The sequence below is a fragment of the Apodemus sylvaticus genome, chromosome 12, assembly GCF_947179515.1.
Source record: "Apodemus sylvaticus chromosome 12, mApoSyl1.1, whole genome shotgun sequence".
Lineage (NCBI taxonomy): Eukaryota > Metazoa > Chordata > Mammalia > Rodentia > Muridae > Apodemus > Apodemus sylvaticus.
In genome coordinates, this window is record NC_067483.1 from 100,524,913 (window position 1) to 100,549,111 (window position 24,199).

The window sequence follows — 24,199 nt, forward strand, 5'->3', positions numbered from 1 at the left end:
TCATGGGACTAATTAAGGTCAGTATTTGACTCCTCTTTGGGATACTTGAGAGCTTTTGATTTCTTCAGATACCAGAGTGCTCCTCAATAAAAATGAAGCAAAACAAACAGAAAATCTTTCAGTGCTACTGTAATTACATTTATTCCTGGTAGCCATTCTACTGTCATTTTCTAAATAATATGTTACTTTATTTCTTCATAAGAAACAAGGCTGCCAGAACTAAACAAGCCCACTGAAGCCCAATGAATCACAGCTGCTATGATAATGAACTCTACAATGAACTGTATTTTAATTAGCCCATCAGTCTGGGAGCTTCTCCTGTGCCATTAAAAACTCACTGTTCAATACACAGCAGACCTCTCCTTGTTACAGATGAGTCATATAGCAGAACTGAAGTCTTCCATGATTTTTCATAGCTACTCACGTTTTGATATCTTATGAGAATCTGTGTTTATGTAAAAACCTTAGGTGCATATTTTATAAGCAAGAGACAGTATTTGGGGTTTCTGATCAGATCAGCAATAAGGAAATGAGGAGGAAATACTGGAAGCAATTATCAGCAGTACACACTACAATGACGTTTTGAAAACTGTCACAAATAAATACTCAGAACACAATAAATACTCAACTTCTTAAGCTTATGGAAAGAACTCATAAATAATAATGTATTACTCATGTACAGTCATTATGAACTATAGCATTCTCATGACATTTTACAGTATAGCTAAATGAATAAAGACATGGCCAGAAGTATGTTGTTTAACAATATAAGAGCTACTGGTTTCAAGAAAAATATATTTTATATGGATTCTCATTGGGATAGATTTGAAGAACAATGTTGTATAACCAACTCAGGTCTTAGTTGTAAAAGTAAAATAAAATTGAAATACATGAGTGTCACAACAAATTCATTCAAATTAAAGTATGCATTGAATTTCTGGCATTAAAATAAATATAAATATAATACAAATTTAAATATAAATTTAATATAACTAAAATTAGGGAAAGAAGGATGTTCTCTTAGTAAGTGGAGGTTCAAAACCAGCCTGTGTTATATAATGAGTTTCAGGCTAACTGGAACTGCACAGTGAAACTCTACTTGCAAGAACATAAAAAAAGGAAAAGAAACATCAGGACTGCTGGAAATTGCTCAGACATTGTAGGGATTACAGGCAATACTTGGAGGTATAAAATAACACAAAGTATCTGAAAATGACTGAAAAAAATCTAAATGTCTCTAAACATATCTCCTAGTAAGAAGATCCAAGAAAAAGTTAAATTAGATATATAGACATGGAAAGAAAAGTTGAGACATTCAGATGTTTTTCTAGTTTAAAAAAAGTCAAGAGAAAATTTAATCACTCAAACCAACATTAGGAGACCTCACCTTTTTCTGGTAATATCTTAGAGTATTTGCCAACTTTACTCATTGCTGTTCCTCTCTTAGCAGAACTGGCTTCATTTTTCTTTGCTTTCACGTCTCCTTTCACTTTGTAGTATTTTGTTGGATTTATTTTTTCTTTGATTTTCCTGGGAAACATGTTTCTACAATTTGTTGACGGAGCTGAACATGTGTCTTCCTTCACAATGGATTTCTGTGCCCTGTATGTGTTGTTTCTCGTGGTATCTTCTGGTGAACACTCATTTCCTGAACATTCATTCCCTTTAAATCCATCATGTTTATTATGTTTTTGAGCCTTTTCTAAATGGTCAGAATGCTCTAAATTTTTAGTGACATTCCCTGATTTCTCTTGCTCTCTTCCCACAGGTACATGCTGCAATCTGGCTTTAGAGTTGTCTGTGACCATGCACTTGTGCACAGAGAGAATGTTCCGTCCACTGGTGCTCAGACTCCCTTTCACTTCTTGATAACTTACCTCATTTAAATGATTTTTATCATTCTCAGAGATTCCCATTCCAAATATTTCACATATGTCAGTCTGTTCCAGTTCATGGTGAGTGGGTGCAGGCCTCATTTTCTGCTTGACAGCTGATATCCCATCACTCATGAGGCCTTTCAAAGCAAAACCACCAGCCTCTCCAGCTTCTTGGTATTGTGAGGTTGCCCACTGCCCATCATGAATACATAACCCCTGTTCATATATTTCTTGCTCTTGTTTTTGTGGAGTTGAAGTGTTGCAGCAGGTTATTTGCTTTGCCTTGTGATCTAAATCAGACTGTGTTTTCTGACAAGCAGTATTTTTGAAGGTATCCTGCAATACTGCATTTTGGGCTTTAGAAGACCCTGAAGACTCTTCTGTGCACCTTCCCTCCTCTGGGCAAAAGCCATGCATCATACTTGCTACCTGCCCAGCGACTGAGTCAGTTATGGCATAGCTGACTTCCCCAACTGCAGTGCTCAGATCTTCTACAGCACTACTGATTGTGTCCACCAGGGAGGACACCGAAGGCAGATTCTGCTGAAAACTTTTGAAAAATGCCATTTTCCAGTTCCTTGTGCCTAAAAGATGCAATAATGGAATTTCCTCTTCTCAAAATATCAACTACTTTGGTATGTGAATTTAACATTTACTTAAATGTTGCTATCATTAGCATGATAGAAGTATTTCACACTGTCTTCTAATCTTTCTGTAAATGCAATAGGCATTGGAAGAAATACGTTGAAGTAAAAACTCCTCCGGAAAAAATAAAACTCAAATCACTTGGTTTAAGTGCAATGACATCTTTTCCCACTCCATAGCTATCAAAACAGCAGCAAGACATTATTTTTCCCTCAAATACTATTGGGTATTTAGTCTATACCTGAAAGAAGAAGTATAGAAAGGATTTTTATTACGTACTTTAGTTTATTTGCTAAGACTCAGCATAAGGGAATAAACCTTAACAGACTACCAATATTTCAAATTAGGAACAGAATTTAAAAGAAAATAAACAGTTTTGTAATGTGGTAAGAACGGGGGAGAACAGGTGACAGCACCTGCTGAATGGCATTTCTGGGACACTGTCATGGACACATTTAATATTATTTGCTGTATGGTAGCTTCCATTTTTACTTTAATAAGTAAGAGGAAAACAGGATGTTTCTGAGATCTAAAGGCCACACTACTAGCACAGTGGTAGCAAGGGGATGTTTAATGTCACACTCTCCCTTGCTTAGAAATGCAAACTGAGGTTTCCCACAGATGAGACAGACCTAACAGAAAAGCAGACACCAGAATCGAGCTGACTCCTATTGTGCCTGTCCTAGTGGACCTATACAGAATGTATATGACAATGTCACTGTTCTCTACAAATTTTTCTTTTGGTATGAAAAACAAAAAGAAAAGTAAGCTAGTAAAAGTTAATTTTCTCAGTTTACTAGCTAATACAGCAATTATATTATATATTATAATTATATAATTAGTATGCAATTATTATAATTTATTATATAATATACAGTTAATATGTAACTATATGATCAATATATAACCTACAACAACAAAAGCTCTTTGAAATGTAAATCTATAAAAGAAAAACCAGAGAATTACAGAGAGATGATAGGGGATTAGGGGGAAGGAGGGAGGGAGGAAGGAAGAGACTTGGAGAAAAAATGAAGAGGGAAGGAGAAAGGGAAAGAGGGAAGGAGAGAGGGAAGGGGAGGAAGGAAGAGACAGGCAGAGACTGATATTGAAGCATCTCATTCACACAAATTAAAAACATACAGGTCTGGTGTATAACATGAGAAACAGACAACCAGACCAGAACCATGTAAGGCAGCATAGTTTCTAACACAGAAGTCGCTTGGTAACTACCAGATCTTTATAAATGAGAGAGATGCGATCTTTTAGGTTGTCAGAAGAGAAAAGCATTCTCCAGCATCTGTACACAGAAAAGAATGGCTCCTCTGTGCTCATTCTTCAAAACTCCCAAATCAACACCTTGGTTTACCATTCTCAACTCGCCCCACTATCATTTACATCAGAGAATATTTGAAACGGCAAATAAAAAGCTCTTGTAATAACATTTTTAAAAACTTCTCTAAAAATGGGGAAAAGCAGCAGTACAGTTCTCAAGCTCCCCAGGACCTACTAACACTAGAGTACAATCACTGTGTGGTCCTTGGGGCACAGCATGGTGTGGAAAAACACCTCCTCTCAGCAACAATCATCCTTCAGCTGAGAATGAAAAGATATGTAAACAAAGACTGAGTGCCATCAAAGCTTGAGGATACTGGAAAAGCTCCTAGAACCATGTGTACAATGGACCAGGCTCTTTTCTTAATGCATTATCTATTCTTAGCACAAGCTCAAAAAAGCATGCCTTATAAATAAAAAGTAAAAACATTATTTTTTTGCAATAATAGATAATTTCTTTTATGTAGTAGCTTAACAATCTGTACAAGAGGAAACCTGAACATAATTACTTAACAAACACTTCAGTCTTACAAAGTGGAGATTCAAAAGTTAAGTTTATCACATACCAAAGTTGGTCTTCTCACAGTACTTATTAAAACAAGGAACAGTACAGATAAAGAAGTGGTGATGATACTTACACATTTTATCTTGTGAATTTGTCCGTGTATTGTATCCTGAACCAAGATCTGGAAACCCTCCAACATTTTCAAAACAGAACTTCTTATTAATATAGAGAAAAAGGAGCAGCATCAAGACAATAAACACCCCAACCGCTGACAAAAATCCAACTGCCTCTGGAGAGACTAGAGAAAAGAAAGTCACAGCTGTCAGCATCTGTTTTCTCCAAACTGAAAATAAGAAGGAATTTCCCAATATATACTAGACAGTTTGCTATCTAATGTCAGCTACTTTTAAATGTCATAATTTAAAATAGTTTGTAAGAAACCCCACAAATCATAAAGATTTATTTTCAGCATATTTGACAGCATTCATTCAAACTTTTCCAAAATGTTTCTAAATAAGTATACTGAAAGAATTTTAAAAGAAAAAAGTCTAAAACATAAGCAGCTAACTTATTTTAAATCCATGAAGAATATTATAAAAATTTTGGCACAGAATTAGAAAAAAAATCTTTGAAAAATATTTTCAAGCATAAAAAAATGTTAAATTCATAAGAGCATGTACTTTTATTATCTCCCAAAGCTTTTCTGGACCTTCTTATTAACCAGTGGAGTCCCTAACCTAGCATTTAAGTTCCAGACACTCCCTCCTACACACACCAGTCAAATGGGTCTGTCTGCTCTGGAAATGAACACTCAGGCTTGGGTATCACCCCTCCTTTTCCTCTTGTCTGATATGTCCAACCCATTTCTCATATTATTCTACTCGGACAACAAAAATCTCTGAACTATCAGCCATATACCAAGCAAGTGTTCTATACCCAGCTCCTGGATTTGCACACAAATGATGCAGGCAATTAGAATGCGAGCACAATACAGACTAGGACAGGGAAAGTACAGGATCACAAGAACCATTCGTTCCCGCACTAAAGGGTCAAATGCGCTTTTCTGAAAGCTACAGCTTCTATGACTACTTTTTATGAACTAACAGGACTTAGACAGGTTAATATTATTTCAAGATGAAGCGAATATATGTGTGAATCCTAGAAATAGGACATGTTATATTCTATAAGCAGCATGAGATTTTAGTATGATGAGCTGTCAGACTAAAAAGAATTTAGTCTCAAGAGATCACACCCAGGGAGACTCGGACTCCAAGCTCCAGCAGTCTCCCTGTTCTTTCACATCTCCACTGCCTGGCACTGTACCAGTTACCTGGAGTTAAACAAAGGCCATATTTTTACATGAGTAGATGGATCTTAAACATAAAACATCTCCTGTGAAGTGTGGCCTACTTCCCCCTAGACTGTTCAAGCAGCACCAACCATATAATCTTCTCCCATAAGATTCTTTAAGCAGAACTCATTTGTTAAAAACCAGGTCACTACCTGGTGAGTGATGAGTGCTTTTATCTGTTAGCTTTTCATTATTCATGACAGTCAGGCATACTATAAGTAGAACAGAGTATGACATTACAGTCTACTCAAACCTGGGTCAGCAGTGCTGGAGCAGAGGAAGCACAAGTAAAGGAGGGGCAGTAAGAATGGAGGAGCTGGCAACAAGTACAAGGAGTACATATCTTGTGACTAACTCAGTCTTCACAAAGACCCAGTGACCATTCCCATCATAAACGCATCTGCAGAACCTGAGCCACATGCCCAGCCAGAACCCAAAGCTGCTAGAAGCTGTGCTTTACCAGTGCTCTCTCCTGCCTTCTCACTCCTCTTCAGCTTTTCCTATCACCTGCCCCAAACTTATTCCTATATTACTTTTATCTTCCTCCTTCCTTTGTAAATTTATAAATTTAACTTCATGAGAAATTCAACTCAAAACCAGTAAGCATAATAAAAGGCAGGGAGCTCTATGAGAGACAGGAATGTAACCCCCTGGGGTGGGCAGAAGAACCACCTTCTGAGGGTCAAAGAATTTAGAAAGAAGATACACTTGAATGTAAGTCAAAAGTCTAATAACAACTCTATGAATAGAAAGGGCAGATGGACTAGCAGGGCCAAAGATGTAATACCCCCAAGCCACTGGAGTAACAGTAACAGCTGTTGTAGTTACCTCTCTGCTGGATGTTCTCAGCATCCAGGAGCTGAGAACAAATATGTGTGTCAATAGATGAATGGATGAGAGAACACGTGTTCTAGAAGAACCAAGAATATATTAAGAGAATCAAAAGTAAAGAAAAAGCAAGTTCAAACTGTCAATCTTTGATATTACCCTAAAGATTCTGAACTTGGGGAACAACATGGTGATATCAAGCATGTCTTGAAAATTTACACTGGTAAAAATGAAGAAAAATGGAATAAGATAGGCACTGAATTGCTGCAAGATTATGATGAACTCTTAATGAAGCAGTAGCAGCGGTTGCAAAGAGAAGGGATGAATTCTAATTTTGTTCAAAGAATGTAAGCAATGACTCAATCAACAGATGTAGAAGACAAGGAAAAGCTGAGGATAATTCTAATTCTGAACTGAATGGTCAGATAGAATGAAGCACCATTAACCAACATGAAAAATATGACAGGAAAGGCATTTGTTTCATAGCATGGGGAAAAGAGGAATGTGGAGAAAGAAATTTTAGGGAACATACTGGTGGTAGTTTTGCTGTGATATGTTAGAAATAGCAGAATATCTCACAGGAGAACATGAACATGTTTTTCTTGTGAAAGTAAGGTTAATTATAAAAGACCTGGGGCTTTCCCCATTTGTTCCTTTTACTCCACTTTAAAACCTTCATTCACAAAGTAAAATTAAGCCAAAATCTCAGATGTGAGGCATTCCTAATGGTTAATATATTCAATGCAAATTTATTGATAAATACATGCTGTATCATTGGACGAATTTAAAAAAACCAAAAACAAACAAGAACATCACTTTTCTTCACTAGGAAAAGGAAAAATGGGCCTGCTACAAACACACTGCTCATACAACCTTAATTTTAATCTAGCACTTGATAAAATGCTCGTTTTCAAACACAGAAAATACATAGCTATAATTTAAAATAGCAATATGGTTATAGAAAAGCAGGTGGCATTTCCTGATAGCAAATAATCTTATAAATCTTCAGATCTCTATTTTCATCTTTACATCAAAATCAAAATATTCATTATTCCAAACAATCAATAGTTCTGAGTATATATGCACATAGGTGAGTTAAGTCTCATCCATGTTTAAAGCCACAATAGAAGATACACTGAAATCAAACTACAGAGATGAACATTGTACACAAGTAATTAAAAAGTTATACTTAGACTTTACTATTAATATTTTTCATTCAATATAAGATTGGAATTTCCCCCTAAAATCTTATATTATAAATCTGCTTATAGACATTATGAATTTTCTAAGGATATAGTTAATTAATAAATGCATAGACCTATCCTTTTCAAGGCTTCTAGATCATCCATCAAAGGCAAGTAACACTATTTAAAGTCTACTGGGGACTGGAGAGATGGCTCAGCAATTAAGAGCAGTGGCTATTCTTCCAGAAGACCTGGTCTTAGTTTATAGCACCCACATGGTGGCTCACAATATTCTGTAACTTCAGTTCCACAGGATTCAATACTTTTTTCTGACTTTTATGAGCACTGCATGCATGTGGTTCACAGACATGCATACAGGTAAACTCCATTAGCATAAGTAAGATTAAATAATCAAAATATTTTAGATTCCTGCTGCAGGAGAAGAGATCTTTCAGTCAGTAAGCCTGCTATGCAAGCATGAAGAGCTGAGTTCAATCTCCAACACCCACATAAAAGTCCGGACATGTAGTGCATACTTCTAATCCCAGTGCTGGCAAGGTAGCAACAAGAGGATCCCTAGAATATGTTGGTTGTTCTACCTAACAAAATCAGGGAAGTGCAGTTTTAGTGACAAATCCTGCTTCAAAGAACAAGGTGGATGGCTGACATCTGGCCAATCACATGTGCACACACACACACACACACACACACACAGAGAGAGAGAGAGAGAGAGAGAGAGAGACAGACAGAGAGAGACAGAGAGAGACAGAAACAGAGAGAGAGAGAGAGAGAGAGAGAGAGAGAGAGAGAAACAGAAAGACTATTTTTTAAATGTCTAGTGTTACCTAAGGAAAACCATCAAAATCTCTATTGAAAGCACACAGTCAGCAATCCATACATGGCAGTATTATATATTTGAAGAAATAAATTTACTGATTTTAGTCAACAAATAAAATTTCACAAGTACACCGTTTTCCCATAATTCAAAGTTTCAATATTTTAAAGTGCCAAATAAGCCCCAAATACAATATGAATAATGTTAGCAATTATTCAATACTGTTTAGCAGAGACTGTTTCACTAGTATTGTCTTCCTTAATCCTCAATAAGCACATCTGACAGGTATCACTACTGAGACCCCAAAAGAGTCTATAGAGTTTGAGATCTTTAGATTCTGAGACAGGCCTGGATTTGAGTTTAGTCAGGCACTGAAAATCCTGATTCCAAACTGAACCCGTGAGTTGTAACCCCTTTGTGAGTCAAATGATGCTTTCACCGGGGTCATCTAAGACCATTAGAAAACACAGGTATTTACATTATGATTCACAACAATAATCAAATTGCAGTTATGAAGGAGCAACAAAATAATTTTCTGGTTGGGTCACCACACCATGAGGAGCTGTATTAAAGGGTCACAGCATTAGGAATGTTGAGAACCACTGTTTAACCAGACGTCTCTTTTCTTGACATTTACCAGGCAAGAGGTTTGGTCTGTTGCTATGTATTGCAATGCTGAATTCTGTACCCAAAGATCTAGGCCTATGAGTGAATTCTTTCATTTATGAGCTTTTGTTGTGCAAACCTTGTTCCTTGATTTAAACTATTGGTTAACTAAGACTGGCTACAGTTGATCACTGGAGAGATTAGATTAGGTGGGTTTTGAGTTACCTGATTCAGGGTCAGGAGACACTAGAAGGAGAGGGAGAGAAGAAGGCACCATAGGATAAGAATCTTAAAATCATGGCCATGAGGGCTGGCCAATTGGAGTTAAGAGCAGCCCAAATGGAACATAGTAATAACGGGGTTATTGATAGGAAAATAGATTCTAATAGCATAGAAGGTAGATATCTGCCCAGATTTAGTGCTGATAAAGGCTTATTTATAAATTAAAGGTTGTGTGTGTGTTATCTGGGAATTGTATAATCAAAGGCAAGGTAGAAACCCTGATTGAGATTAAATATATTTGACAAAAATAAACACACTTTAAACCAAAGATATTCTATCAAAGAGGAAGTTTGATCATCATGGTACTTCAACAAAAACTGTAACTCACTGAGCTATCTGCAAAATAAATATTACAAAGTACAATGATTCTGCATGAGAAAACCCCAGAGAATTGGCTTTGTCCAAGATTACATTACATATGCTAAACTCCTTTAGACAATTATCATTATATTTAGAACCAAATACTTACAAAACAAATACTTAGAAAAAGCTTTAAATAAATGCCACTTTTGTCAGGTTTTAAGTTGTAGTAATAGTGATAAGAGCCATGTTAATTTCTAGGGATAATTTCATCAAAAAAAGTTGAAACATGTCTATGACAGTCAAAGACAAATCATTCTTACTTGTCACCACCATCATTTTCTGCCCTAAATAAAACTATATAAAAGCAAGATTCTAATGCTACAGACACATTTTATAATTATTATAAAATATATTATTCAATTAGACAAAGACTAAGTGTGGTTTATAGTTCTTTTGAAACAGAAGAGATAAGAGCAAAACTTACAGTCTGCTTGGCAGGGTGTGGATGAGACTTGTCCACTGAGCATGGAACCTGAGATCAACCCTGCACCATCATGTATGCTTTAATAATTCATTTCTTAGATGCCATTCTATCTCCTGACCAAAATGTCAACTGAATAAAAACACAATTTTCATTTAGAAAAAAATGTTTATAATATATGTCTAAAGCCTTTTATTATATTTTAATCATTTCTTCATATACTGGACACAAACAATTATGAGGACACCAAGAAATAATTTAGGGGTAGAAAAGATTAATCCGATGTTTTTAAACTACCTTTGTAACATCTCAGTTACACGAATTATATGTCCCTTGAAATGGTTATATTATTATACAAATGATGCCAAACTGGAAAGGTGATGAATATAATATGTGGATAACAACTATGGATTTTATATTTATTAAAAAACTGCAAGCACTAGAAAGAACATTATTGATTATATAATCCATTCCAAACAAGTAAGGACAAGAGAGACCCAGAGTGAAGACCAAAAGGGCATTCCTTATGAACTATAAAATGTCAGAGAAAACAAAACTCCCTCTGCCAAATACAGATACCTGGACTTGTGTTGATCAACAGGAGCCACTCAATATATTTCACATGTCAAACTGTCAGACAATTGAGCTATACATTTCCTAATAAATAAATTAAATTAAAATTTCAATTCAACAAACTACTCAATTTAACCTTGGAAATTTCATAACAACAAAATATTCAAATTAATCTTAGAAAAAAAAACAAACCAGGAACCCAAACATTAATTATAGCCAAATACTAATATTCAGATTTAATAATATGCAGTATACTAATAACAATGGATATAAACAAAACCATTATACAAACTCTGCCCAACATTCTCTGGGAGAAATTATCCTTCAAGGATAACCAAGACTGCAAAACTGACTCCAGTCAGTCTAAGTTTAGACTTAGACCACCTACTGTGGCGAGCCCCCCTGACCGGCAGGGAAGAAGACCACCGACACGAGGATTCTTCTCTTATCACACTTTTATTGGAGTACCGATGGATTAATGGAGAGTTGAAGATGAGAGGCGAGGGAGAAGGGAAGGGAGCGGCATATATAGGCAGGACAGGATGTTTCTACTATAGATAAGCTAGTCAGGCTGGGATAGGCTGCTTGCTGTTGCCGGGCAGACTTATGCTGGGACAAAGGCCAAAATGAGATGTTTACTGCACTCCTCGGCGCCATCTTGTAATGGCGTTTGCAGGAACAAAAGACAGCCCCTCACAACCTACCCTCCTAACAGTCTCTCCACAGGAAAGTGCATCTCTCTTATGAACAAATTTGGGCTAACTACCCCAGTGCTTTAGCAGTAACTGAGAGCTTATTTCTTATCTACAAATAACAGGGGAGGGAAGGAGAGAGGGAGGGAGGGAGGGAATGAGAGAGAAGAAGAAGAAGAAGAAGAAGAAGAAGAAGAAGAAGGAGGAGGAGGAGGAGGAGGAGGAGGAGGAGGAGGAGGAGGAGGAGGAGGAGGAGAAGAGAGAGAGAGAGAGAGAGAGAGAGAGAGAGAGAGAGAGAGAGAGAGAGAGAGAGAGAGACAGAGAGACAGAGAGAGAGAGAGAGCATGTGAGCCCATACCAGAGCACTAACTAGGAATGATGAGGGCTCTTGAATCCTCAAAGTTCATCCCCCACATCTTCCAACAAGGCCATGTCTCTTAATCCTTCCCAGGCATCCCCAACTGTGGACCACCACATATTCAAATACATGAGCCTATGGGGTCATTCTCATTCAAACCACACCTGGCATTACACCATGCTTTCTAACCTGGTCCACATTAGTTTGACATGACACAGGCTTAGCATCCCACCTTGCTTCCTCTTAAATGCAGCAATCTAAATATGAACATTGCCCCCTTGCATTCCCAAGACAGACAAGACAGAAACTGTGGTGCTTCATTTATAAAACAATATCTTTATCCCTTTTCCACTGTTATAATAGCTGTACCAGATACACTAAAGGCAAATGTATTTTAATTTTAAAGAAAAGCTTTTCAAAAGAGATGCAATCTTCCAGTCCAGAAGCAGTCAGTTGTCTGGCCAACACTGACAAGCATGCTGAGAGGAGAGCTCAGTAAGAGGAGTGGTCAGCATGTTGTCCTGGTCCTGAAGCTGTAACTGTCACTACAGCACTCAGAGCCTTATAAGAGCAGTGCTGCACATTCAGGATAAATTGGAAACAAGTCAGCATTAACCATACTACATTCCTGAAGTAAAAAGACAAATAGTGGCTCAGTGGGATTGAAAGAAATAGAATTTGGTGGAATACTATGAGAGACCTCATTAGTAGCCAGTGTAGGTAAGATTTAGAGAGATGTTATGTAATAACTATCAAGAAAGTTTCAAGTAGTTTTAGTTAAAATAACATTGGGATGGGTTACAGTTTAGTGGTGAAGCACATGCTTAGTATGCACTAGGCCCTGAGTTGGATCCCTGGCACCAAAACTAAGTAAGAAAATACTGAATTTGAAATGGAAGACGTTTAAGAAACTTTCATGTTATGAGCTGCTACCATGGGAAAAGGTGTTCTATTGGTTTGAACTTCTGGGTACTAACTACATACTAATATATCCAAAAAACATCCACAGCAAGAAAAAACTTCAGACAATGTATACAAAACAAAGACTTAGCAAAGAAAGGACTGGGCTCTGACTTCTTAGAAGAAGTAACTGCTAAACTATTGTGATGATTTGAATGTGCTTGACCCAGGGAGTGGCACTCTTTGGAGGTGTGGCCTTGTTGGAGTAGGTGTGGCCTCATTGGAGTACGTATGTCACTGAGGCATGAGCTTTAATACCCTCATCCTAACTGCCTGGAAGCCAGTATTCTGTTAGCAGCCTTCAGATGAAGATGTAGAACTCTCAGCTCTGCCTGCACCATGACTACCTGGATGTTGCCATGTTCCAGCCTTGATGATAATGGACTAAACCTCTAAAGCTGTAAGCCAGCCCCAATTAGATGATGCCTGAATTATGGTGTCCATTCACAGCAGTAAAAGACTAACTAAGACAACTATGAAGAATGTAGAATCTAAAAATATGGAGAACCTAAAATAAGAAAGAGTAAGAGAGCAAAGAAAAAGCAAATAAATGTGTATAGTAAAAAAGGGATAGTGACTCATTAAGAGAAGAATAAGTAGAGTGGAAAGCAGAGGAGGTAACACTGAGGGTCCTGGGGACAAATAGAAGTGGTGAGGTCTCTGGAGTAAGACTGGGAGTGGATGCAGGCTACTGAGAGGCAGTGTGAAGACAGTGTAGGAAGTGAGAATAGAGGTAACAGTTGTTTCTAGAGGCCCCTTCCAGATTCCCTCATATATCAACTACTGAATGCAGACTATATCTCACACTCATCTTTAAATACTCCTTGTTCCTGTGTTCCATTAATGCTTGTTCCCAATGGTAAAAACTACAACTTCTGATCATTGACATTGTATCACAATCATCTAACAAAACATCTACTGTTTATTCTACAAGGGCATGTAATACTTTACCAAGTGATCTTCCCATAAGAAGCCATGCTGATATTCAAATAAATAAAATACTAATTGTGAGATGTTATATGGATGCTTAAAACAAACAAACAAAAACAAACAAACAAAAACGCCGTGAGGGGGGGACAGGGCCCTGAAGAAATGGCTTAGCAGTTAAACCTGTTCTTTCAGAGAACTTAAGTTCAATTCCTTGTACCCAAATAGCAATTAGCAACAATCTGTAAATACAGTTTTGAGGGATCCAACACCCTCTTCTGACCTCCTCAGACGCCAAGAATACAAGTGTAGCACAGACATATTACAGACAAAAAATAGAAAACATGGCAGCTGTGTAAAAAATTATTACTCCAGGTGATCAAATACAACCTTCCAATTATATACAAAAAGATGTGCAATTAAAGAACAGTCTTTATGTCTCATTGTAGAGATAACTTTTTCTTTGAATGACCAGTTATCTAAACAAGGAAACATACATTATGTCTGTCTTGAATAAATCTTAGAATGTCCTCAAACTTTCCATTTCAACAGTTAACTTGGAAATGGGAACTAGGTTGGAAATAAAGACCTGGAAGACCAACACAATACCAGGTTTCATTATTCAAGGCTTCTGGGAAGTCTTGGGCATGCACCAGCATCAGTGCATTCTGCCTGTAGTACCAACATCTCTGGGCTATCACACTTGCTCTTATTGGTGACCAGATCTAAAACCAGAAGCTATAGAATTAGTCTCTTTCTCTAGACAGACATTGTGCTTCTGACTTTGCATTTTGGAGTCAGGAAATAGCAATAGTTGGAAACCTGAATAAGTTAAAATAGACAATATAAGATTTAATGGCTTAGTACACAAACTCAGTGGCTCCTATTTAACTTAAAAGAAAACAACTATACATAGTTATAATATTTAATACCTGTACCAAAAGTCTGAAGGAGGAACTGAGAATATGCTCCTCAATTTTGTACAAAATCATACAAATACTAGGTTGGCCATGAGTGCTAATTCACTGACTGAAAGAAAGATACTCTAGGACCAATGGATTAAAATGATAAGACATAAAAACAAAATGAATGTCACATGTGGGTGACTCAAGGTTATACTACCTGACCAGGACCCAAATACTGACAGACATTAATAAAAATGTTAGCTCAAGAAAGCATGTCTGAACAAACCTTAAAAGAAATACATAAGGAAAGCCAAATAGGAACAGAAGTATATTTTTTCTAACAGGTAATGAAAATTCAAATTAGAGCAATAATGAATTCATATTTCAAAATAAAAATAGGAAAATAAAAATGTTCAGAGAGCAATAATCACATATAGAACATACATAAAAGGTACCACACTAAAGATGAATTTACTCTATACTGCAAAAGTGTTCAAGTTTAATTTGTACCAGTCAGTAATGTTTTTAGCATGGAATGGTCAGATTAGAAAAGACAAAATATGATCTGCCATCCAAAAGCTTAACTGCAGAAATAATTAACTGAAGAGATTAAAAGGAGAAACATAAAAGAGAAAGGTGAAGATCCAATTTCAAGCAAATTTCAAATAGCTAATTACTATAATGAACACATTTATAAACTGCAAATTCACAAAGAAATTTTGAGCATTTTCAAAACTGGAAAACACAATCATCATAACTAGATAAAACTTCTAGACTCAATAACTCACAATAACTAAAAAGCAAGGGACATATGGGAATACAATGAGAAACAAATCAAACAGCAGAAGAAAATTAGAAAAGGCATTTGTTGATGAAACCCTTAATAGTTTTTTTTTTAAAGGTATTAGAAATTAGCCAGATCCATAATCTATCCATCCCAATGAATTTCTACATAGTTGAGATAGCCATGAAGGTGTGGAGCTTCACACTGAATTTTACACTTATTCTACTGAAAAGGTTCTTATAAATTTATCTACCACCTAAAATTAAACACCAATGACAGAGTTATAACTAGAAAATGATTAGCTTTATAGTTTCTTTCATAACTCATGTCTACTATCCGCATTCAGTCTTTCCTTGTCCCCAAATATTTAGTCTTCCTTGTTCTCTTTTCTACATATTACACTGTATCCACATGCATATTTTCTTACATGTATACATATATTATTTGCTAGATTTGTCTTATGAGAGAGCATATGCAAGTTTTTTCTGAGATTGATCATACAAATGAAAACATTCATTCACAGTCAGCCTTAGTTACACAGCATATCCAAGGCCAACCTGTACTACAGGAGACTCTACTTCAGAAAAATGAAAACAGGCAAAGAACAGATTTAAGAACTGACAAGTATGGTCCCAAAGACCAGTAATCTCGGTACTAGATGATGGAGGAAGAATGAACTAGAGGTCGTCCTTGGCCACAAAGCAAGTTCACGGCCACAGTGGGCTACACAGACCTGCTAAAACAAACAACAAAAGTGCTGAGATGCCAGGGGGAGGAAACATTTGGCAAGAATAATTACAGTCAGACAACCTGCCTTACTGTTAAGACTGTAGTGTTTCTTCTAAGCACCTGTGAATAGAACTGCTAGTTATAACCCTAATGCATCGTTGCACTGTCCTTGCCCTAGAACTCTGTCACAATGAATCCCAATGACATCTGTGTTCTACAGAGATAATGAAGCCACTACAGTTTGCTACATGTGCAGCCAGGTTGCATCCACAAATAAAAATTGTTTACTGAAGATTCAACTTCAACAAGTGACTGCGACAGTTGGCCACACTGTCTCTCTACATTTTTTAGAATTGGGCTAACAGAAAGAGAGATGGAAGAATACAGTATGATGAGAAATCTGTAGAAAGTTTAATATGCAAAACCTTTTACAATTAAAGCAAGGGAATCAGTGCTCCTAAAATGCATTACTAATTAAAAATGGCTTTCATTTCTGTCCAGGATACACACATCCTTTACATACAGGAGTCTAGCAAGAGCTAAACCCTTTTTATCTCAACTTTTTTCTCAAGAGTTTTTTTGTAGGTTCTAGGAAGGCAGTGCAACTACTAATGTACTAATGATAGAAAAATGGTCCACCTCTACCAGGCAATGCTGTCTTCTCAACCAAGCACACAGCTCAGAAGGAACATGCATAAAGTGGACAGGGAAGGACTCACCTGCCTAACCAATCAAATCAAGTGCATCAACCTGGGTTGATCAATGGGATGACAAGTGTGGTAAATAAGCAGCATTAAAATCCACTCTTCCAAGTCCAAGTGGATCAAGGACCTCCACATAAAACCAGACACACTGAAACTGGGGAAGAGCCTCGAGCACATGGGCACCAACATCTGACAGAGGGCCAATATCCAAGATATACAAAGAACTCAAGAAGTTAGACTACAGAGAACCAAATAACCCTATTTAAAATGGGGTACAGGGCTAAACAAAGAATTTTCACCTGAGGAATATCAAATGGCTGAGAAGCACCTAAAGAAATTTTCAACATCCTTAGTCATCAGGGAAATGCAAATCAAAACAATCCTGACATTTCACCTCACACCAGTCAGAATGGCTAAGATCAAAAACTCAGGAGAAAACAGGTACTGGAAAGGATGTGGAGAAAGAAGAATACGCCTCCACTGCTGCTGGATTGCAAGCTGGTACAACCACTCTGGAAATCAGTCTGACGGTTCTTCAGAGCACTGGGCATGATAATATCGGAGGACCCCCCTATACCACTCCTGGGCATATACCCAGAGGATTCCCCAGCATGTAATAAGGACACATGCTCCACTATGTTCATAGCAGCCCTATTTATAATAGCCAGAAGCTGGAAAGAACCCAGATACCCCTCAACAGAGGAATGGATACAGAAAATGTGGTATATTTACACTATGGAATACTACTCAGCTATTAAAAACAATGAATTCATGAAATTCTTAGACAACTGGGTGGAACTAGAGAATGTCATCCTGAGTGAGGCGACCCAATCACAAAAGAACACACATGTTATATGCACTCACTGATAAACGGATATTAGCCCAGAAGCTGGGAATACCCAAGAAACAATTCACATATCAAATGATACCCAAAAAGAAGGAAGGAGAGGCCCCTGGTCCTGGAAAGGCACAGTGCAGCAGTGTAGGGGAATACCAGGTCAGAGAAACGGGAAGGGGGTGATTAGGGAACAGGGGCAGGGAAGAGGGCTTAGGAGGGGGGATCCAGGAAAGGGGATATCATTTGAAATGTAAATAATGTATCTAATAAAAAAATCCACTTCTGCAGGTCTTAGTATGCACTTCACTGATCCACCCGCTCTTCTCTGCCTCCCTGCTTTATATGCACACATGTGCACATGCAGCTTACACATGCGCGCGCGCGCGCACACACACACACACACAAGCAGATAACACTCACTCTGTGTGCATGAGGTCTTCCTCTATTGCTCTCTGTCTTACTTTTTGAGACAGGCTCTCTCACTGAACCTAAAGCTTGCCTTTCAACTAGACTGGCTGTTCACAGAGCCCTCAGAATGTCCCCTCGGTGCTAGGGTTAAGTGCCTGCATCACACCTAGCTTTTGCCTGTGTGCTGGTGACGTAAACTCAGGTTCTCACGATTCCACAGCAACACTTTACTCACTGAGCCCTCTTTCTTCTCTGACCTTGACCGTGACAGTCTTTACCTTTCAAGACTGCTTAGGCCTGAACTTCTCCAGATAGCCTCCTAGGTTTTAAGGTTGGATACAAACCTTCCACTAAGTGCTCTCATAGCACTCAGTCAAAGCTTTCTTCACAGGCTTCACCACACTGGAACAAAATAGCAACTTACACAGCTGCTACTGTAAAAGGTAACTCAATGACAGGACCCATAAACTCATTGGGGCTGGGGGAGGAATACCTTTCCTGATATCTGCCTTAGAATAAAATAATAGAGTACATAACAAAGTGTGGACTATAACTCAATTGGTATTCTTGCATAAGAATGAAAATCTGAATTTAATTTCCCAGACCCTACACCAAAAGGAGAGCCTCTAATCCCAGTGCTAGTACAGCAAAAACAGGAAAGCCCTTGGAGCTTGCTTGGTAGACAGCGCATCCTATTGGTGAGACCCCCACTTCAATATACAAGGTGGGTGGTTCCTGAGGAGCAATATCTGAGACTGAATTCTAGTCTTCATGTACACATGTGCACAAGCACCACACATGTACACACACAGACACACACACACATTGTAATCTACACTCCCAAATTTCACATAAAGGCAATTCCAAACCAAGGTCATATAAATAACCCTATTTAAAATGAGTAAGTTACAAAATATAACAAAAAGATATCAATATGGTAAAGAAACATATTGTAAGGGAAAGGCAAACAGAAGGAAAATAATAGAGGATAGAAGTAATCAAAATGGATTAAATACATGTATGAAATGGCCACAGTAAAATTTTAATTGATAAAAAATACTAGGAAAATTATAACTAAGCACCATTCAATTTAAAGAAGTTTTTTCAAGTATATAAAATAGAAAAAAAAAAAAACAACACTTACACATTGTCATTAAACATCCCTAACATCACATAAGAAAATAAAACAAAAGATGGTTCATAACAGAATATCCCCTCCCCTCGCCCAAGACATTAGATATACAAACTTGAGACAAGAAACTATCTGCAGACCATGAGCTCCTCTGTCTCCACACATATATAGAGGCTACCTGCTGGTATTCTAAAATATCAACAGCTATCATCCTGAGAGATGAAATTATGTGTCTTTTTTTTAAGATTTTTTTTTTTACATTTGCTAAAGAGTTTTGGGGAGTTTGTTGTCTTATTTTATGGGACTGGGTTTTAGGGGGGTTGTTTTGTTGTTGGTTTTTTTCAAGACAAGACAAGGTTTCCCTGTGTAACAGCCCTGGCTGTCCTGGCACTCTCTTTGTAGACTAGGATACATGCTTCTGCCTACCACAAGTGCTGGAATTAAAGCTATGCACCACGCCCAGCTGGAGGATGGTTTTTATTTTGTTTTTAACTAAAGAATAACTATTATTGTGTAACGAAACAGTTTTTATGTTTGTTCATTTATTTAGGGAATGGGCACAGCTGCTACAGTGGGAGTATAGAAGTCAGGACAACTTAAGAGAGTTGGTTTTCTCCTTCCACTATGTGAGTTGTGAAGATCAAACTCAGGATGTCAGGGCCAAGTCAAGCTAAGGCATAGAGGCACATGCCTCCAAATCTCAGGGTAGAAGCTGAAGACACAAGAACAAGGTTGACCCAAGGTAAGGAGCAAAGAGGTAGAGGAGGGGTTCTCATAATAGGTAGATGATGCTCTGAAGCAAGGATCTAGCGAAAGCTAACTCAGACTAGGGCATCTAGGTATGGAAAGTTACAACAGACAGAGGTGGCAGAGGGTACCAGCCAGGGATGTGTTAGCATTTGCATTGTGACTGTTAACTGCAGATAGCAGTAGACTCTCAAATGAAGACTAAGGATAGAACCTGCAGCCATCACTACTAGTCTAAAGAGAAAATTGACATGCAAAACCTCAGTTCATCAAGCTTGGTGGCAAATACCTGCTGAGCTATCGTGCTCGCCTAGTTATCAATTCTTTTTTATCATTATGACAAAAAGATAAATTTGTCAATGCTCAAAAAGAAAATAATTATCTCAAGCCTCATTTTGGCGTAGCTTTGCTTTCTTTTCTTTTAAGATTCCTGGCTACCCAGCCTAACCTATTTGTTGAGCCAGTGAGACATTCTGTTTTAAGAATCAACACAAAGGGCTCCTGAGAAATTACATCCAGCTTACATCTGGCCTCTATGTGCATGGGCACACAACTATATCTGTACATACACATAGAAATGAGAGTCTATAGCTATAACTTATTTATGACTACTTATAGGAGTTAGGATGGGAGAATAAAAACTTAAAAACACAGCAAGTGCAGAGAACCTGACTCATTTATTAAAACTGTTTTATATGCAGAATTTACATAAAATATTCTTCCAAGTACACTAGCTACATATACATGGTTTTAAGTATGACAAGACACTTGTATTGCTGAATATGAAAAAAAAAAAAAAAAACACTGAACAGTCTTCACCTTAGCCATTAGATGGCACCATGTATCTTCTAGTCAATGGGACTCTACAAATATATCCCCACATGCTTAGAATGGAGCAAAAGATATGGTATGTTTAACCTTCAAGTAAACATAGTATACATCTTTTATTATTGTGAATTTGTTTTAAAGATAATACAAGCAACTATGATTCTATCATCATTTTTAGAATGCTAAAACTTACTCAGACTAACGGTAATGTCACATGTCCAGCAGATGGCTTTCCTAAGGTAAACCTGGGGCAAAGCTTTCTGTGTGAACACATTCATTACTAATAAATAAACCTACAACAACTTCTAATTTTTAATTCTCTGGTTTCTCTGTCTCTTCTCCTTAGCTAAATTTCATTCAATTCTCTTCTCTAATGTAGGACTCTCATTTTCTAGGTATTTTCCAATCTCTATTCTAAAATTTCTGCTCCAGATGGCCCCATTCTGGTCATCACTTTTTCTAGGTTCAATTAAGAGCCGCAAAGATCAGATGCAGCCTGATACCCAGTAATGCTGTAATATCCGAGGAAATACATCAAAACAGCACCACCTAGGGCACTGAACAGAGAAAATGAGGGCAATGATCACTCAACTGAGATAACAGTATTTTGTAATTCTAAAAGCTTCCTGTCTGGAGAGAGGGCAGTACTGTAGTGTACAGAGTGGAATGACCGGAAAGCACAGTGACTTTTCTGAGCTGAGGAGATAAGAGAGAATGACACACAAAGGAGGCTGGAGCACACATATCTGAGAATGGCCAGCAAAAAGTTCTGCACATCACTGGGTGTTGCCAATAAGTCCAGCTTTTAGGATGCTGAGGCAGGACAATCACACTAATCTAGTCTGGCCAGCCTAGACTACATAGTAAGACCTTGTCTCAAAAACAGGCTGGGGAAATTGTTCAGTTGGTAATGTGCTTGTCCTGAGTTCCATCAACCATATAAATTGGACTTGGTGGCTCATGCCTGTAATCCCAGAAGTAAGGAGATGAGGCAAGAGGACCAGAAGTTCAGGATCATGCATAGTGAATTCAAGTGAGTTCAAGACCAGTCTGAGACATATTAGGCCCTGTCTCAAAAAAAAGCAAACCAAAAAGAATAACAAACCACTACCACCACCACCAACAACAACAACAAATTACAAGGGGGTAGAGATTCAGCTTAGTAGTTAAAAGCAAGGACCTATGCTCAGCTCCCAGCAACCATGCTAACTGTAGTGGTCAGTTGTCCTGAGTTCCATCAACCATATAAATTGGACTTGGTGGCTCATGCCTGTAATCCCAGAAGTAAGGAGATGAGGCAAGAGGACCAGAAGTTCAGGATCATGCATAGTGAATTCAAGTGAGTTCAAGACCAGTCTGAGACATATTAGGCCCTGTCTCAAAAAAAAGCAAACCAAAAAGAATAACAAACCACTACCACCACCAACAACAACAACAACAACTGGTTGTCAACTTGACTATATCTGGAATGAACTACAGTCTAGAATTGGAAGGCTCACCTATGATCCTAATTTGGAGGCTCAGAGATATAAGTTTCTGACCTGGATCTTGGCATGGAGACCTTGAAGCATAGTGGCTAAGACAAGGAGATCTCCGAGTTCAAGATCATTTGGGATTAAAGGCATGAATGCACACACCTTTAATCTGGGCCACACCCTCTGTTGGAGACCTATAGCCTTTAATCTGGGCTACACCCTCTGCTGGAGATATATAAGGACCTTGGAAGAAGGAAGATTCTCACTCTTCCTTGCCTGCTTGCCTCGTGGGACTAAGAAACTGCTAGATCCTTGGACTTCCATCCACAGCTGCTGCTGATCATTGTTGGGGAGTTGGACTATAGACTGTAAGTCACTGACAAATTCCCTAACTATATAAAGACTATCCATATGTTCTGTGACTCTAGGGAACCCAAACTAATACAGAAGTTGGTACCAGGAGTGGTTCTAGAGGAACAGAAGTATAAGGATGAATGTTTCAAAATTTTGGAGTTGGTTGGTTGATCCAATAGCACCTTCAACTACTGAAACTTCTCCAGATTCTCTCCCTCCTGGGAACTAGGAGAATATTGAAGACCTGTGGATGAAACTATATCTCAAGCTTAAAGAAGCTAATGCCTTTGATTATCTTGATGAATTAGGTGATTCGGTGGTATACAATACTTTCTCCAAATTGGGGAAAAAATCAGAAAATGATTTTGCTGGCTGGTTGCTCTTAGCATCTGGGTGGGGGGGGGGGGGGGCGGAAACAATGAAGGAAAGGAAGGAGTTGTGTGATAAAATCGAAGAGCCCCAGACTCAAGTAAACAATCTAAAAGTTGCTAAGTGTGCCCTTGAAGAGAATCTACTCTCTAGCAGCCATAGAGCTCAAGTAGCAGAAAATCAAACTGAAGACCTCATTATAAGGTTGGCTGAATTACAGCGAAAATTTAAGTCTCAACCTCAGAAGGTGTCAGCAGTTAAAGTAAGGGCATTAATTGGCAAAGAATGGGATCCTATAACTTGGGATGGGGATGTATGGGAAGACCCTGTTGAAATTGAGAATTTTGAATCTTCAGATTTTCAAGGATTTGCTCCACCTGAAGAAGTAGTACCCTCAGCCCCACCCCTTGAAATAATGCCTTCTCCACTTGAGGAAATTAATCCCTCAGAGCCTGATAAACCAGCAGTGACTTTTGCTGACAATACTGATGTTTCTCAAGGCCCACCAATAGTTTTCTTCTAGACCTATAACCAGACTCAAGGCAAAGCAGGCCCCAAAGGGGAGGTAGAAAGTGTAGTCCATGAGGAAATACACTATACTAATAAGGATCTTAATGAGTTTGCTAATTCATTCAAGCAGAAGTCTGGAGAATATGCATGGGAATGGATTTTAAGGGTGTGGGATAATGGTGGAAGGAACATAAAACTAGAGCAGGCTGAGTTTATTGTCATGGGCCCTCTGAGTGGAGATTCTAGGTTTAATATGGAAGCTCGCACAGTTCAAAAAGGTGTCAAAAGTTTGTTTGATTGGTTGACTGAAGTATTTATCAAAAGATGGCCTACTGAAAAGGAGTTGAAGATTCCTGATATCCCTTGGCTTAGTGTTGATGAAGGGATTTTAAGGCTTAGGGAAATTGCAATGCTAGAGTGGATACGATGTGTAAAACCTAATCCTCCACAGTGGGAAGGTCCAGAAGATATGCCCTTCACCAGTCCTATAAGACTCAAACTGGTGAGAGGGACACCAGCACATTTAAAGAGTTTTGTTCTTGCCCTTTTCCTTGTGCCAGACCTTAGGGTTGGAGATGCTACTGCTCAATTAGATGACTTAAACTCAATGGGTTTAATTGGGCCCCGAGTTAACAAGGGCCGGGTGGCAGCACTGAATCGCCAGAGACAAGGTGATC

General features: G+C 38.1%; 1 protein-coding gene across 2 annotated transcripts in view; it reads right to left on the reverse strand.

The window, feature by feature from the left end:
* Window positions 1-24,199, reverse strand: part of Syt14 (synaptotagmin 14) — a 151,736-nt gene that overhangs the window by 89,674 nt on the left and 37,863 nt on the right. Inside the window, exon 3 of one of the 2 annotated variants that reach the window (XM_052200935.1) lies at window positions 4,493-4,657. In XM_052200935.1, the coding sequence (XP_052056895.1) occupies window positions 4,493-4,657 (165 nt within the window). Of the gene's footprint in view, window positions 1-1,387; window positions 2,512-4,492; window positions 4,658-24,199 lie in introns of those variants that run through there. The other variant, XM_052200936.1, reaches the window with a different exon arrangement.